The sequence below is a fragment of the Medicago sativa genome, chromosome 7 (assembly GCF_051527215.1).
Source record: "Medicago sativa cultivar Bolivia chromosome 7, Bolivia_mono, whole genome shotgun sequence".
Lineage (NCBI taxonomy): Eukaryota > Viridiplantae > Streptophyta > Magnoliopsida > Fabales > Fabaceae > Medicago > Medicago sativa.
In genome coordinates, this window is record NC_140755.1 from 95,131,089 (window position 1) to 95,144,854 (window position 13,766).

The following is a 13,766-nucleotide window of genomic DNA, read 5'->3' on the forward strand; positions in this document are numbered from 1 at the left end:
TTTTAAAAAAAATTAATTAGTTTCTTTCGTTTCTCCTCAAAAAAAAAAAAAAAATTCTTTCGTTGGACTTACTTAAGTTACTCGCACTATTTATTGCTTACAAAAAAGAAAAAGTATCGGATATGGTGGAAAGCAATCCTCCTCTAATTTGATATATTCATTGTTGTATAACCAAAGCCACTTGATGCAGATTCTTCTTTTGTATTCAATCACTTGTTTATTTGAATAAATTTCTTGAATTAAGGTTAAAGGGAGATGCATCATGCATTGGTTAAGCCTGTATATTTTAAGCACTTGTGCCTAATTGCTAATTGGCTGATTGGTTCAACAAGTACATAAAGACACCAAACAATTCTGAAGTATCCACCGAATAATCACTTATTCACGTAAATTTGTTATCCCAGTTATGTTACTTGAACATGAACTAATCACTTATTCTCTTAAATTTGGTATCTCAGTTATATCATTTGAACATAAATACAGATACCATACTTGTTGACTTAAAAAGATTGATGTTCAAAATCATATATCTTAAGAGTCGTGCTATTTAGAGCGAAAAAACCTCAATAGGCAATTTCCTCGCATGTCGTTGAGTTGGGCTTCACAACAAACGGTATTTCTCTAAAAGAAATTATCACAAACCGATGTAGAGATAGATGGCGATGGTTCTACAGCCCCCCATATTGCTCAAAATGCTGTAAAACACCTATCGGAAGACGAGTTCGGTGGATAGGGCGCTAACAGAGTATAGTGATACAAGAGGCCGGATGAACTGCACTAGAAAGAGATAGGACGAACTCAAAACCATAAATGGCAAACATAGAGACAATGTGACCAATCGTCCAATCCATTGAGATCTCCAAAATTGGTAACGATAAAATAGGATAAATTGAAAGTTGATTTGTCCTCATTATTAGTTTTACATGCACACGTATTAATAAAATTAAAAATATATTTAAAAAGGTGTGGTTACCTTTATGTAAACGGCCCATGTGAATGGTGGGACAATGAAAACTATAAAACGGACTCCACAAAGACTTGCTTTTTAATTAATTAATTTCTTAATAATGAAATGTACACCCCCCAACTATTAGATAATAATTAAACAAATACTATGCATTATTGATTCTTGGACAAGGGAGGATTTGTTTTTTTTAGGGACCCAAACCGGAAAAGAAGGAGTTTTCTTTCCTATATACCCTTTCCTTTACTTTTCCAAATCAAGAAGTACCTTGGACAAAACCCCCTCCAAAGGCTCCTAATCTTTTTCACCTTTATTATTGTAAAAAGAATTATATAATGACTAGGTTTTTCCCACCAAATAGGGTTGTATTGTATTCCAAGGGAAAAAATTGAATATTGAATATGTACCAATTTTGAGTTTAGAAGGAATCCCATTAGAATGAGGAACCAAAAGGTGCCCTATGAGGTATACCTTTTCTTCTCCTTGCATTTAAAGGAGGTGGAGGAGGCGTGAGAGGATACATATCTTGTGTTGAGCCTTCACGCAATTCTTCTTCTGATCTACTACTTGACACTCCTTCCATTGTCAATCCTTCATTCTTACCCTCCAAAGCAAAGCTTGCATCTCCATTTTTCTTTATTCTTTCAAGCTAATTAAATTATTCAACATCAAATTAAATAAATAATTAATAAACTGCATGATCCAATTATTTGTATATGACATGCCATGTTCCCCTGTCAATGCAGCAGAATATATATCTATGTGTGTGAGTGAATTTAATTTATATACCACGTTGGTGTAAAGGCTTTTAAAACGGTCAATGATAATTATGTAAAAATTGTCTAACTTTAATCATAACTACTTTTTTGTTTGACAGAATCATAACTACTTCTAAAGTCGCGTGTATGAATAGTTATGATTTGTTGACAATGTAAAGTTTTTAATATGACAATGTATAAAAAATTAAACTATATTTAGATAAAGGGATTAATATACCGACTTTGTAAATCATTTTTACACTTTCATCCAAGCAAATATTATATATTATCCACATCATCATATTATTTTTCAAAATAATTTAACTAATAATTAGATCAGAAACTATGAGATTTGATTGGATGATAATGTACAAAATTTATTGGATGTTGAATGACAATGTGAATTTAATGTTAAAAATCACAATGCGTCAATTAGGAAGCCAAATGTCCTAATTATGATAGATAAACAAAGAAAGAAAAAGAAAACTCAAAATGTAGGTGCATTTCAATTAACCCCATGTTTATAAAAACTCATAATATTACAAGATTCCGTAAAAAAGAGAATATTATTATAAGATTAAAAACATGAATTTGAGTAATTAATCGAAATGTGAATGGTAAATGTACTAATTATGAAGGCATGATGAATAATTAAAAGCGGTGGGAATATAATTATGATGTTGAATGATGGAGATGGGCTTTCAAATGTAGGTGATGATGTATGGGTGGTGGGTGTTATACCCATATGATGAGTATAATTGAGTTGTGAATGATGTGCATGTTGATAATGATATGGACATTGGACAATATTGTAAGAGCATCATAGAGATTAAAAATAATAATAATGAAAATGAAAATGAAAATGAAAATGAAAATAATAAAATATCTTCTTTACCTTACAACCCAAAGAACAGAACCGAAATGAATCCAACAAGCTCCTTCCACAAATCTCACAAATGTGAGCTACTCCTTTCCCAGATTTTGGTTGAGGCCTAACATTCAAGAACAAGACTCTAGCACTGTTTATCACATATGTTTGCACTCCACTAATGTCCAACACTTTCTGAATCTCTGACACACGAACTACATCATGATATGAAGATCTTCTTATCTAATTCACCAACAAAAACAACAAACAAATCTTTGTTAAACAAGAAAAAAAAAATACAAAAATGCAAAATGTAGATGAATGAGAATGACCACCCTTACATTACATTATACATCAAACATTGTAAAATCAGCTAACCCATTTCACCAAATACATTAATAAATAAAAAAAAACCCAGAAAATTAAACATTCATATATGAAATGGGTACCCATTTTTTGAATCTGCAATGCCTATATTTTGCCGTTAGGTTTTCAATAAAGAAAAGCACTTTACTACCTGAATGACTTGATGGTCTTTGTGTCTTGAAGAACGACAATAAAAGCAAAAAGCACCATCACCATTGTTGCAATCTAAGCAATACATGTTACACTCATTTCTAGCTGCATCAGCGTGAATCCGACAAATGTTGAAAAACGGTGTTTTCAACAATGGTTCAAGCCAAGGAGGCACCAACACTGTGTCCTGTTTCAAACATTTGACCCATTATTCTTAAAAACATCAAATAAATCTGAAACCATAGTATACCACAAAAAAATGAAGAAAAAAATATATAAATAAATACTTAAATACCATTGTGGTTGATAATGTGGCTCAATGCGGTGGGATTTGGATTCAATGGACGGAGATTTGGAGAGGAAGATGAAAATGTAGAGAGAGAGAGAGAGAGAGAGAGAGAGAGAGAGAGAGAGAGAGTAAACGGCCTTCAACTTAGAATTCAACGACAAAACAACGCAAAAGAGAGTGTAGTGTAATAGGGACGAAAAAGGGTACTCCCTCCGTCCTAAAATATAAGCAAAAAAATCTCATTTTCTTTGTATCAAAATATAAGCAAAAAACACCAACTTTTATGTTATTATTGTGTTTTTTCAAACAAATCATCTTTTCCAATATAAAATTAAATGCATGTTGCATTCAATTTGTTTCTCTTTTTATTTTCTCCATAATTTTTAACCAATGAGAATTATTTTTACATCTTTCCATGAAACTTATTCCAAGGAGAACACAAAAAATTATACATCAAATCACTAAGTATTGGTTTTCTTAATAAGTGTGAATTAGTGTTTTTTGCTTATAAAAAAAGACGGAGGGAGTATTAAATTAAAGAAGTAAAGGGAATGGACGGATGAGATTGAAAGTGGTGGCTGAGGGGGAATTATGGACGTTGGATGAAGGAAGATGAGATTGGCGCTTACGCTACTTTGGATCTGTGTTTGAGTTTATAGGGTGTTGCAAATTGCAACATAAATCCGTGGTTCGGTTCACTATTTGTTGGATACGTGGCACCATTGATTGGCTACATCATAGCTTGGTGGCTACCTACGTGGCATAGCATCACAAAGTAAAGAATCTTGCGTCACCTATGTATCTACTAAACTAAATAAGAAAATTAATGTCCGTGGAAATTACCATTTTGCCCTTCTGAGGGCATTTTGGTAATCCTGTAATTTTTGAGAAGGGCATTTTGGTAAAATTAACGGGCATGGCATATATATCTGGGTTTGCTCACACCGTACACAGTTCTCTTCTTCCTTCAAAATTTCCACCCGTTTTCTTATTCCTCACACCGCGACCTCGCCGTCTCCGCCGTTTCTTTTTTGACAAAATTTCTGCAGCATGCAATTCAAAGATCATGACCCATGCAGCCTCAATTATCTTATGCAAGTTTTATTTTTTTAATCTTCCACTCTCTTGTCCCTAACTGAACCTCACCACCATTCTCACCATTATTGAGATTTAATCAAATTCAAGCTTCAAGAGTTATGCATGGGTGATTTTGGAACTGTTTGTGTGTTGTGTTGGTGACCAAAACCAATTAATTGGAGGATGGTACAAAGTAGAGGTTTGGCTGTTAAGGGAGGTAAGGGATTAGGAAAGGTACTTGCTTATTCATTTTCTTCTTCCATTTTCTTGATTATCAATGGTGATTTTTTTACTTTTTTTGGATTTGGGTTGTTGTTTGGTTTTGTGCAGGAAAATTGATGTAGGGATTTCGTAGAATTCAACTTTTGGTGAATTGATTGGTGAAAATAGAGAATGTCAGGTATGTGGCCTTTTTAATTGATTTTTCTGAAGATTAAATTTTTATATCTGGGTTGGAAGTATTTATTGAATTTGATGATGGGTTTCTTCTATTTTGGTGATTGATGAATTTTTATTTTTCTGTGAAAAAAAATGATTTTGAAGTGTCAGAATTTTTTTATGGGAATTTTTTTATGTGGGTCAGAATTATTTGTTGAATTGAATAATGGATTTCTTCTGTTTTGATGATTGGTGATTTTTTTTTTGTTACGAAAAATTCAGTTGTTTTGATGATTTTGGTGTTTTTATGAAAATTTTAGTTGTTGATGATTTTGATTTTTGATTTTTTGTTGTTGAAAACTTCAGTTGATCGACCCTGCTGATAGGACAGTAGATAGAGACTTATCACTCATTCAAGAATTGGGTTTGAAGTTTGTGTATGCTATGAATACACATGTACATGCTGATCATGTTACTGGAACTGGCCTCATCAAGGTATGTAGTATGAACCTGATGGTAAATTGTGAAATGAAGTTGTCATAATAGGTGCTTTTGTATATACAAAAACAGTTTCACAGAAATTGCGAAAAATCTTAATTTTATCAAAATACATACCTTGATGATTACATTGGTCGTTAAGTTGTCATAATAGGTGTTAAAAATAGCTTATATTGTGAAAAAACTTAAATTGTGTATGCTATAAGCTATTTTGATGACATTGGCTAGGATAGGTCCTTAAATCTAAATTGTGAAAAATCTTAATTTTATCTAAATAGCTTATAGAAATGGTGTTTTTATATATGCTATAAGCTATTTTTATAAGTTATATTGTAGAACTTATGAAAATAAACCAAAAAAAGCTTGTGAATATTTTCATAAGCTTTTTTCCACAAGTTCTCCCAAACAGTCTCACAAAACATATCTCAGCAGATAAGCTACAATAAGTCAATCCAAACTAGCCCTAAATAAATCAAGGGTGTATATATGCTTAGTGTTTGATGTTATGTGTTGTTTCTTTATTTTAATTAACAATTCATCTCTAAATTTCACTGTTTCAGAACAAAGTATTGCAGTGGGCTGCATAATGGCGACACGGTGAGATGGCTTTGCAAGACGGCGAACAAGCGGCAAGACAGAATAACGATTTGGGTTCTGACCATTAGAAGGGTTGTTATAAATTGGTTCAGCAGCGTTTCAAGGAAGAGAGACAAAAACGTGCAAGGAAGTGAATCGCCCTCAATCTTTCTCTCCATCTTTTTCGTTGAATTTGAAATCTTTGAATCAAATATTTCTTGCAATCTGATGCTCAATCAGTCGTTGAACTCGAATCTCTGAAACAGGATTCGCTAGCCGCCGTAAACTTCCGGTGATGATCATCCTCAATGTCGCCTTCCTTTCATTCGTCATGACCGGCTTGAAATTGAGTTGATGTAGGTAAGCTTTATCTTCCGGTGACTTCTGCCGATGTTTAAAAATAAGAATGTATGTAAGCTTTAACATGTGTGTCTGTTATCATTGATCAGTTGTGATCATATCTGTTATGTAACATATTTGGAGGGTATGCGTTATCCCTAGCAACTTCAGGTTTATCCCCTCAGAGGTCTTTCTTAATGGCATTTGTTGAGGTTATTGCTGCTGGAATAATGTGTATTGCAGCACTATGTTTCCAGTGGAACTGGTATGGAAGTATAGAGAAGTGGCACAAGCAAAGGAAGTGTAAGTGTCTGTTTAATTTTTAAAAACATTTTGTTTTCATTTTCTAAAATTTGTTGTCAGTTTATGTTGATAAAAATAAGATGGAAGACTCCTGTAATTGTAATGAAAATTCAGGCTGGTTATAGATAGGGTAGTAAATATCCAGTTTGCTCCCTTATTTTTATAGGGTGTGTCAATTTGGTCCCCTGCTTTTATAAAATGTCACGTCAGTCCCTCACTTAGTTGTCACTGGAGTTACATACTGAGTATCAAGTTGTCCCTGAAATTTCATATTCTTAGTCCATGAAATTACATACTTAGTGTCTATGAAATTCAAGCGATGAGCAAATACATGACAAATGGACTAATTTGACAAACTTTCTGCAAAGTGAGAGACCAGCTTAACATTTTATGATAACAGGAAACTGAATTGAGTTAATTATTCAAATAACTCCATCTTTCAGAACCAGGTAAATTTTAAAATATCAGTTTGAAACGATGAAATTATTTAAGAGACATACCTCTTCAAATTCCAATATTCAAGTTCAAATATTGATATGTTACATACCTCTTCGGGATTCACCACACTGACAAAGAAATCCCTCTCTGCCAGGTTTCTACAATGATTTGGAATCATAGTTAGGCATAAAAAATCATGAGAGATGAGTTTCTCCCACAATTTTGATTTAAGCTTGATATGTTTCTCCCATAAAAAATCATGAGCGATGGGTTTGTTGTGTTTTACACGGTAATTACTTGCTATAATTTGGTTGTTACCTTTTCAGGTCAGTTAATGGTGCTCTTGCTTAACTGAAATTGCCAGATTGTGACTACCAATGGATACTGAAGCGCGGAAAATTCTGCACGATGTAAGTAGAAACCTCGATTTCGCGACTTTTATGAACTGTGGTTTATTTTGGTCGCCGTGATTTTTATTTTGTTTGATTAGGTTTATTCATCGCTGTTAATTTCTCATTTAAATATTGTTTTAATGATTTTTGGTTTATTCTGTTACAAATGCACTCTGAGCACTCATAATAATTGTATGCAAGTGTTAGCAACAAAGACTGTGTATATTTTTTTAGCGTCATTGTCTTGATCTTGAACATTAAAGGCTAGGATTAATTATATTTTTAGTTGCAGTGTTTCTATATTTCTAATGCAGTTCTTGTGAATTTAGATTATAAAACATAAAAATATTTTTAAAACAAAATCTTAAAGATGATAAATGAATTCAAGGCCTTACATTAAGATAATATTAGCTTTTGAAATTACAAAAAGAAACTTATAGTAATTTCACTTACCCTATTCTTGGCAGGTGCTTGATGAAATCGGTGTGGATATTGCCTCAGGTAGGAATAAGCTTTTATTAATCTCTGCACTTATATCAACTGACAGTGCTTTTGGTCAAGCTAATTTGTATTTTATTTGTACTCTTTTGGCAGTTATCAGCAGCTCCCAAAGGGGGAATCGCAGCAAAGAATACTGAAAATGTTGACAGGTATCTTCCGTGTAACTCTTTCGGTATTCTCTAAAAACAAAAAGAAAGTAAAGAGAAAGGAATATATACACTTCTGTATAGCTTTCTCTAATATTCATTTTCCTAAAAACTACAAGCGGTTCTGGCTTTCAGGATCAAGAAAGTCCCTACACCTGATTTTATTTTTTTATTTTGTTGTTTATGGCAATAACTAGAAAAGGTCTGAAGGTTAATCATGTGAACTTGCAGGTCCTTATCAGAAAATTCATTGAGCTCCATGACAAACAGGTACTAATATCCATTGTAGTTGTATTAATGAATTGAGGTTATAAAAGAACAATCTCAAGATTCTCAACCAACTTAGTGATTACATATAGGAAATAATACACCATTACTTGCCATTTAATTGTGAGTTATCAATTTTTTATGTGTTTGCATTATTTTGGTTATATCTTGGTGCTTGAAATTTGCAGTGGCTAAAAGATATGAACTGAATAAAAATTCAAGCAGAAATTTGCAGTATTTTTTGTTTGATTATGGACTTGACAATATTAACACTATACAACTTTGAGATATTTATCTTTCAATATATGATTTCAGCTTCTTCTCTTGTGAGCATGGCAAGTCTAAGCCAACAAGGATGCTGAACAGCAAACTCCCAAAGTTATGATATAAAGTATGTATGTGGACTCAAGTATGATGCTTTTGTAGTGGTTTGAAGTGACTCCAATCACCAAGTTTGCATGTTGTTTTTAGTATGTACTGCTCCCTTTTCCTTTTTGACATATTTTAAACTCAAATTTCATATGTTGATGCTATCTTCTTTTTAAATTAACCATTGCTTCAACAAAATAATCGGAAGTAGCACAGTGAAGTTTGAAATATGGTTGAAGTAGTTTCGATTGTCTCAGGAATTCTGTCATTGTGAGGTTTTGCAAAATTGAGGAATGGTGTTTCTAGGTTGTATTCAATGTAATTCGGCACATTTAATGGTAAGCGTGTTACCTTTGTGGGATAAGAATAGTTTATTCTCCAATGAGAATAGTTTATTTTGGTCCAAGTTCTCTTTAGATAAACAGATGTAGTGAAATTGGCAATTTAGAATTTGATGAATCAAATCTGAATATATTTTGTCATTGTTTTGCCCTTGATTTTACTAAGAAACCATGTCATGCGTGTGTGGATTTAACAGAGTATTTTGAAAGGAAAAAAATATCTTGCCAAAATTTCTCCCTTCATTTGTTATGATATGATTTATTCTTTGTTTTTACTTATTATTTTTTTATTTAGGTTTTTTGTGTATAATTAATTTTGTTTAATGTTTTATACCTCTGATTCTGTTTGATTCAATGTTTTTTGTTTACAAATGAATACCCTATTTTATGGGTCCAAGTGAGGAAGATGCGATTTCAGACATTGGTGATGGTGGTCATGCTTTAATGGTAAAGATAACCCCAGTTTTTCTTTATATTTTGCACATCCATTAAGTTGCTTTAATAATTTGCTTGGTTTGGCTAATAGTTCAAAATGATCAATATGTAAAATCAGAACAAGTGATTGCTGAGATCCGCGTGGGAACTTATACTTTTAATTTGAAAGAAAGGGTTCGAAAACATATTTATCTTATATTTGGTTGTGTGCCATTAAGTTGCTTTAATAATTGATAGTTTATATTGAATTTAACAACTTCATCATCACTAATTTATAGTTTCATGTGAAAAGATGTAAGTAATAGGGAACCCTTCCATTTCATATTTATCTAAGGTCATTTAGAATGACTAACAATTGAAGTCTATCATGTGAGGAAATTTTGTTGGAATTCATAGAGAAAGTGAAAACATTGAAGGAGACAGGGCCCAAAGCTAATGCTATTTGGTCTGATTTTAGCCAGAAATGGTTCACTCTGATGCACTCCATAAGGCCCTTCATTTTTAGACATTATCAAGAGATTGCAGATCATGTAAGCCTATTTAGTGATAACACTTAAAAAAACCTCTTATAAACAGGCAGTGTGTTTATTTTTCGTAAGTTGCTTGGAACGATATTTAACCTACAATATAGATATATTGTCCTAATAATTCATCATTTTCATTTCTCTTCCTTTATGTGAAACATTTACAGATCTTTTTACTAGAGGAATAAACATCGAAGCGGTTAATGTTGTTATTAACTTTGATTTTCCGAAGAACTCAGAAACTTATTTACACAGGGTATGTTTGGTTTCTGCTCATTTTGAATCCAATTTGCTTTGTACCAATTCCGTGTACATATTCTGATGGATGTTCTGCTTTTCATAGGTTGGTTGGTTGGTCAGGGAGGTTTGGTCACCTTGGTTTAGTGGTGAACTTGATCACGGCCAAATCTTTTATGTTATTCATACCAAGAATGAAGAGCCTGTACATATGCTCAATTATTTAAGTATTTACTCTTACAATAGATTTTGCAAATTTGTAATTTTTTAATAAGCGAGGGTAGATAAGGCATTGAATTTTGAGTCCTGAAATCATCTTCTTAAAAGAGAATGCGCCCTTTATACAGGCAAACGGGATCTAACATTTTCTTTGTTAGATGGTGTGAATAATTGAAACACTAATTTTATTTTATTGGCATCTCATCTTGTGTTGATTGAGTATGCATTTCGGTCAAGTGACGAACATGCGAATGAAGATTAAGTGTTTCTTGGTTAAGTTTTCTTTTTTCTTTTTTCTTCATCACTAGACTAGCATTAGACAATGAAGAACCAAAATTCTTATTATGCGATCTTCGTTCTCAAAATTACGAAGAATGACAATGTTTCGTAATTTAAACATCTCTCCTTTAGAGCAATTTTTTTAAAAAAATACGTAATTCAACCCGTGCTAAGGCAACAACGATCTTAAGGGTTAGCATGGGTTGAATTACGTAGAGGTTGCATGTTTCAATGATAAATCAATGCTAACCCCGTTCAAAACGATAAATCAGTTCAAAGAAGAGAAATTTGTGCGTAGAGGTTGCATGCTGAGGCAGTAACAATAATGCATATAGACAATGAAGAACCAAAATTCTTATTATGCGATCTTCGTTCTCAAAATTACGAAGAATGACAATGTTTCGTAACTTAAACATCTCTCCTTTAGAGCAATTTTTAAAAAAAATACGTAATTCAACCTGTGCGAAGGCAACAACGATCTTAAGGGTTAGCATGGGTTGAATTACGTAGAGGTTGCATGTTTCAACGATAAATCAATGCTAACCCCGTTCAAAACGATAAATCAGTTCAAAGAAGAGAAATTTGTGCGTAGAGGTTGCATGTTGAGGCAGAGTAACAAATATAACGTTCTCTTGGTATAGCATGGAATCATATTAACAATAATGCAGGGAGAAATTTGTGCGTAGAGGTTGCATGTTGATTACAAGATACGTAAATTTGAGGTTAATGCCACTCAACATGCAACCTCTACTTTCTGCCTCGCCGTCTCGTGCAGAAATTTGAACACCGCAACATAAATCATGCAGTAAAAGGTGGATAGAAATTAGATATGTGGAAATTTGTACAAATGAGTGTTGTGTTTGTAGTTTTGGATTGATTTTGCTTCAGTTTTGTTTTAGATATTTTAAATATTTGGATTCAGTTTTGTATGAAAGCAAGTGTTGTTAAATTCTGATTCATAGATTGCTATACTACAACTGGCAGAGTATTGGGTTGGACTGAAAATATAACATGTTATAACAATTAACCAGAATTTGTTTAGCAGACATGCAACTGCTCCATAAAGCTTGTGATTGATATGGCTATAAGAGTTATCCATCTAAATTTTTATTACTAATGAAAACTAATCTATCATTCTAATCCCTTTGATATTTCATGGCCTTTTTCTCTATTAAAACCCACAATAGTGGCATAGCCACTTTCAATTTGACCCGTAAATTTCTGCTTTGTTATTCATGCTCTCTCTTTTTGTTTCTGAACAGTTTTAGTGGTAATGAGTTTTTTGAACCCTGAGCGTTTACGCCGACAGGTTCGTTAACATGTTGTACGATTCAGATCTCATGAACACGGAATTCTATCTTTTGGATATTGAAGGCTGGCGAACGAAAATGCTGCTCAATCCGAATAGTTTTGTAGGTAATGATGATTAAACTGGTTTGGGCTGTTTGGGGACTGTTTTTGGATGAATTTTGACATGTTTCATGCAGGAAAATTGGGTCAAATCTGCAAAATTGTAATTTTCCACGGAAGCTGGCTCGAAATATTTGATCTTAGGTGCATTTTCCTCTGGAATCTAACTGTTTGGGTACGACCGGACAACTACCGATATCTAAAAATATCCTTTCTTAGCTTAGAATGTTTTATATATCCTTTCTTAGCTTAGAAGGTTTTATATATTTGTGTTTGCCAGTTTTATATATCCTAAATTTCGAATCAGTTTACTTTTAAGCGTATTAACAAATATGTGTTTGCCAACAAAATTATCCGAAAAAAAAGCAATCCACCCCGTGCGAAGCACGGGTTGACAACTAGTTTTTTAAATGAAAATAATTTTTGTTGTATAAATGAACTCGCATCCGGATCGATAAATCCCAAAAAAAAAAAAAGGTTTTCTTTTCCATATTCAACGGAAATGATTCTTAAAAATGATGTGTGAAATAGGAAGTTTTGTAATTGTGTAAGTAAAGAGTGAGAGGCTAAGTTTTGTAATTGTGTGAAATAATGTGTGTATTGTTGCAGAAGGAGGCTTATATACAACGGTTTAGGGGAGTAGTTGAGGAGTAAAGAGCGGTTGTTAAGGACAGTGCTCGGCCGTTAAGGCTTGGAAGGTATTGAAGCCGCTAGGGCGTTAGAAATCACATAGATCATATGTTTAACGTAAATTGTCTCTTTTGCGTGTGATAGCAAATGGGTCCTGATGCTTTAACTTAATGGACCCTTGAATTCAGTTCGAAACAAAAAGTGAAAAGAGGAAAATAGATAAAACCCAGTGTAAAAATATTAAAAAAACAAAAAAAATAAAAAGTGAGAAGAGGAAAATATATAAGACGCACGTAAAAAGATTAAAAAAACATGAAAAAGACGATTTTGAATTTTTTTTTTTGAACAAGAGAAAAAAAAAAGAAATGAACAAGATATAAGTTTTCATTACTTTTTAAAGCACAAAATAAATTTAGTAAATAAACAATAGTATAAATAAAAAGTTAAGTGACAAATAATAATTTTCCTTCTCTTTCTCTCCTATTTTGAAAAGTAGTGAGTCCATCCTTTTTGTTCAACTTCTCACTCACCCTACTTTCCCTTCACTATCTCTCTTCAATCAACCTCAACATTATTAAATCCACTCTCATTTTCTCCTTTCTTCTCCTATGTTAAAACTCTTCATATAATTTTTAATCGCTTGAGACTTATGAAGTTTAAATATTTCAAAATTGAAAATGTATTTGTGCATATTCACGAATTATATATCACGAATATAATTCATTTGGGTTTGAATTATACATCATATTCGTAAATATGCACAAATATATCTTAGAGAAGATGATGGATGTAAAAAAGTGAGACACTCAACTAACATCATTCACTACAAGATGATGGTAATCTTATTGAATTGTTAGAGATGTACGTTGATGAACCAGATTTAAATATTGTACTTTTTTTGGATTATGACAATGAAAGTTGTATCATTCATTATGTTTTTACTTGCTTTTAGGATATCTGATTCACACATGCCATTTTTTATTTATTTTTTTTACAAGAGAAACACTTTACA

The 13,766-nt window shown here is 32.6% G+C and overlaps 1 protein-coding gene and 1 long non-coding RNA gene across 18 annotated transcripts; one reads left to right on the forward strand and one right to left on the reverse strand.

Moving 5' to 3' along the window:
* Positions 1–352: 352 nt before the first annotated feature.
* LOC146910621 (protein RGF1 INDUCIBLE TRANSCRIPTION FACTOR 1-like) lies at positions 353–3,590 on the reverse strand. 2 transcript variants are annotated; one of them, XM_085725611.1, is made up of 5 exons: positions 3,402–3,590; positions 3,108–3,293; positions 2,618–2,833; positions 1,436–1,613; positions 353–777 (listed from the first exon to the last, which is right to left on the reverse strand). In XM_085725611.1, exons 1-5 carry the CDS (start codon positions 3,402–3,404, stop codon positions 707–709), a joined length of 654 nt encoding a protein of 217 aa, XP_085581737.1. In that variant the 5' UTR covers positions 3,405–3,590; the 3' UTR covers positions 353–706. The 2 variants fall into 2 exon arrangements, with proteins under 2 accessions (XP_085581737.1, XP_085581738.1); XM_085725612.1 differs by having other exon boundaries at positions 501–772.
* A 757-nt stretch (positions 3,591–4,347) lies between these two features.
* On the forward strand, positions 4,348–10,712 carry LOC146910622 (uncharacterized). Of its 16 annotated transcripts, none has more exons than XR_015018575.1 (16): positions 4,348–4,706; positions 4,803–4,872; positions 5,217–5,345; positions 5,909–6,075; positions 6,191–6,284; positions 6,435–6,566; positions 7,331–7,414; positions 7,864–7,897; positions 7,991–8,046; positions 8,275–8,313; positions 8,626–8,780; positions 8,922–9,017; positions 9,419–9,467; positions 9,913–9,985; positions 10,147–10,235; positions 10,323–10,712. It is a non-coding gene; the product is annotated as an uncharacterized LOC146910622 (long non-coding RNA). The 16 variants fall into 16 exon arrangements; XR_015018569.1 differs by having other exon boundaries at positions 8,937–9,017; XR_015018577.1 differs by lacking the exon at positions 9,913–9,985 and adding an exon at positions 6,374–6,434 and having other exon boundaries at positions 4,348–4,689; positions 6,507–6,566; positions 7,159–7,414; positions 8,937–9,017.
* Positions 10,713–13,766: the final 3,054 nt, after the last annotated feature.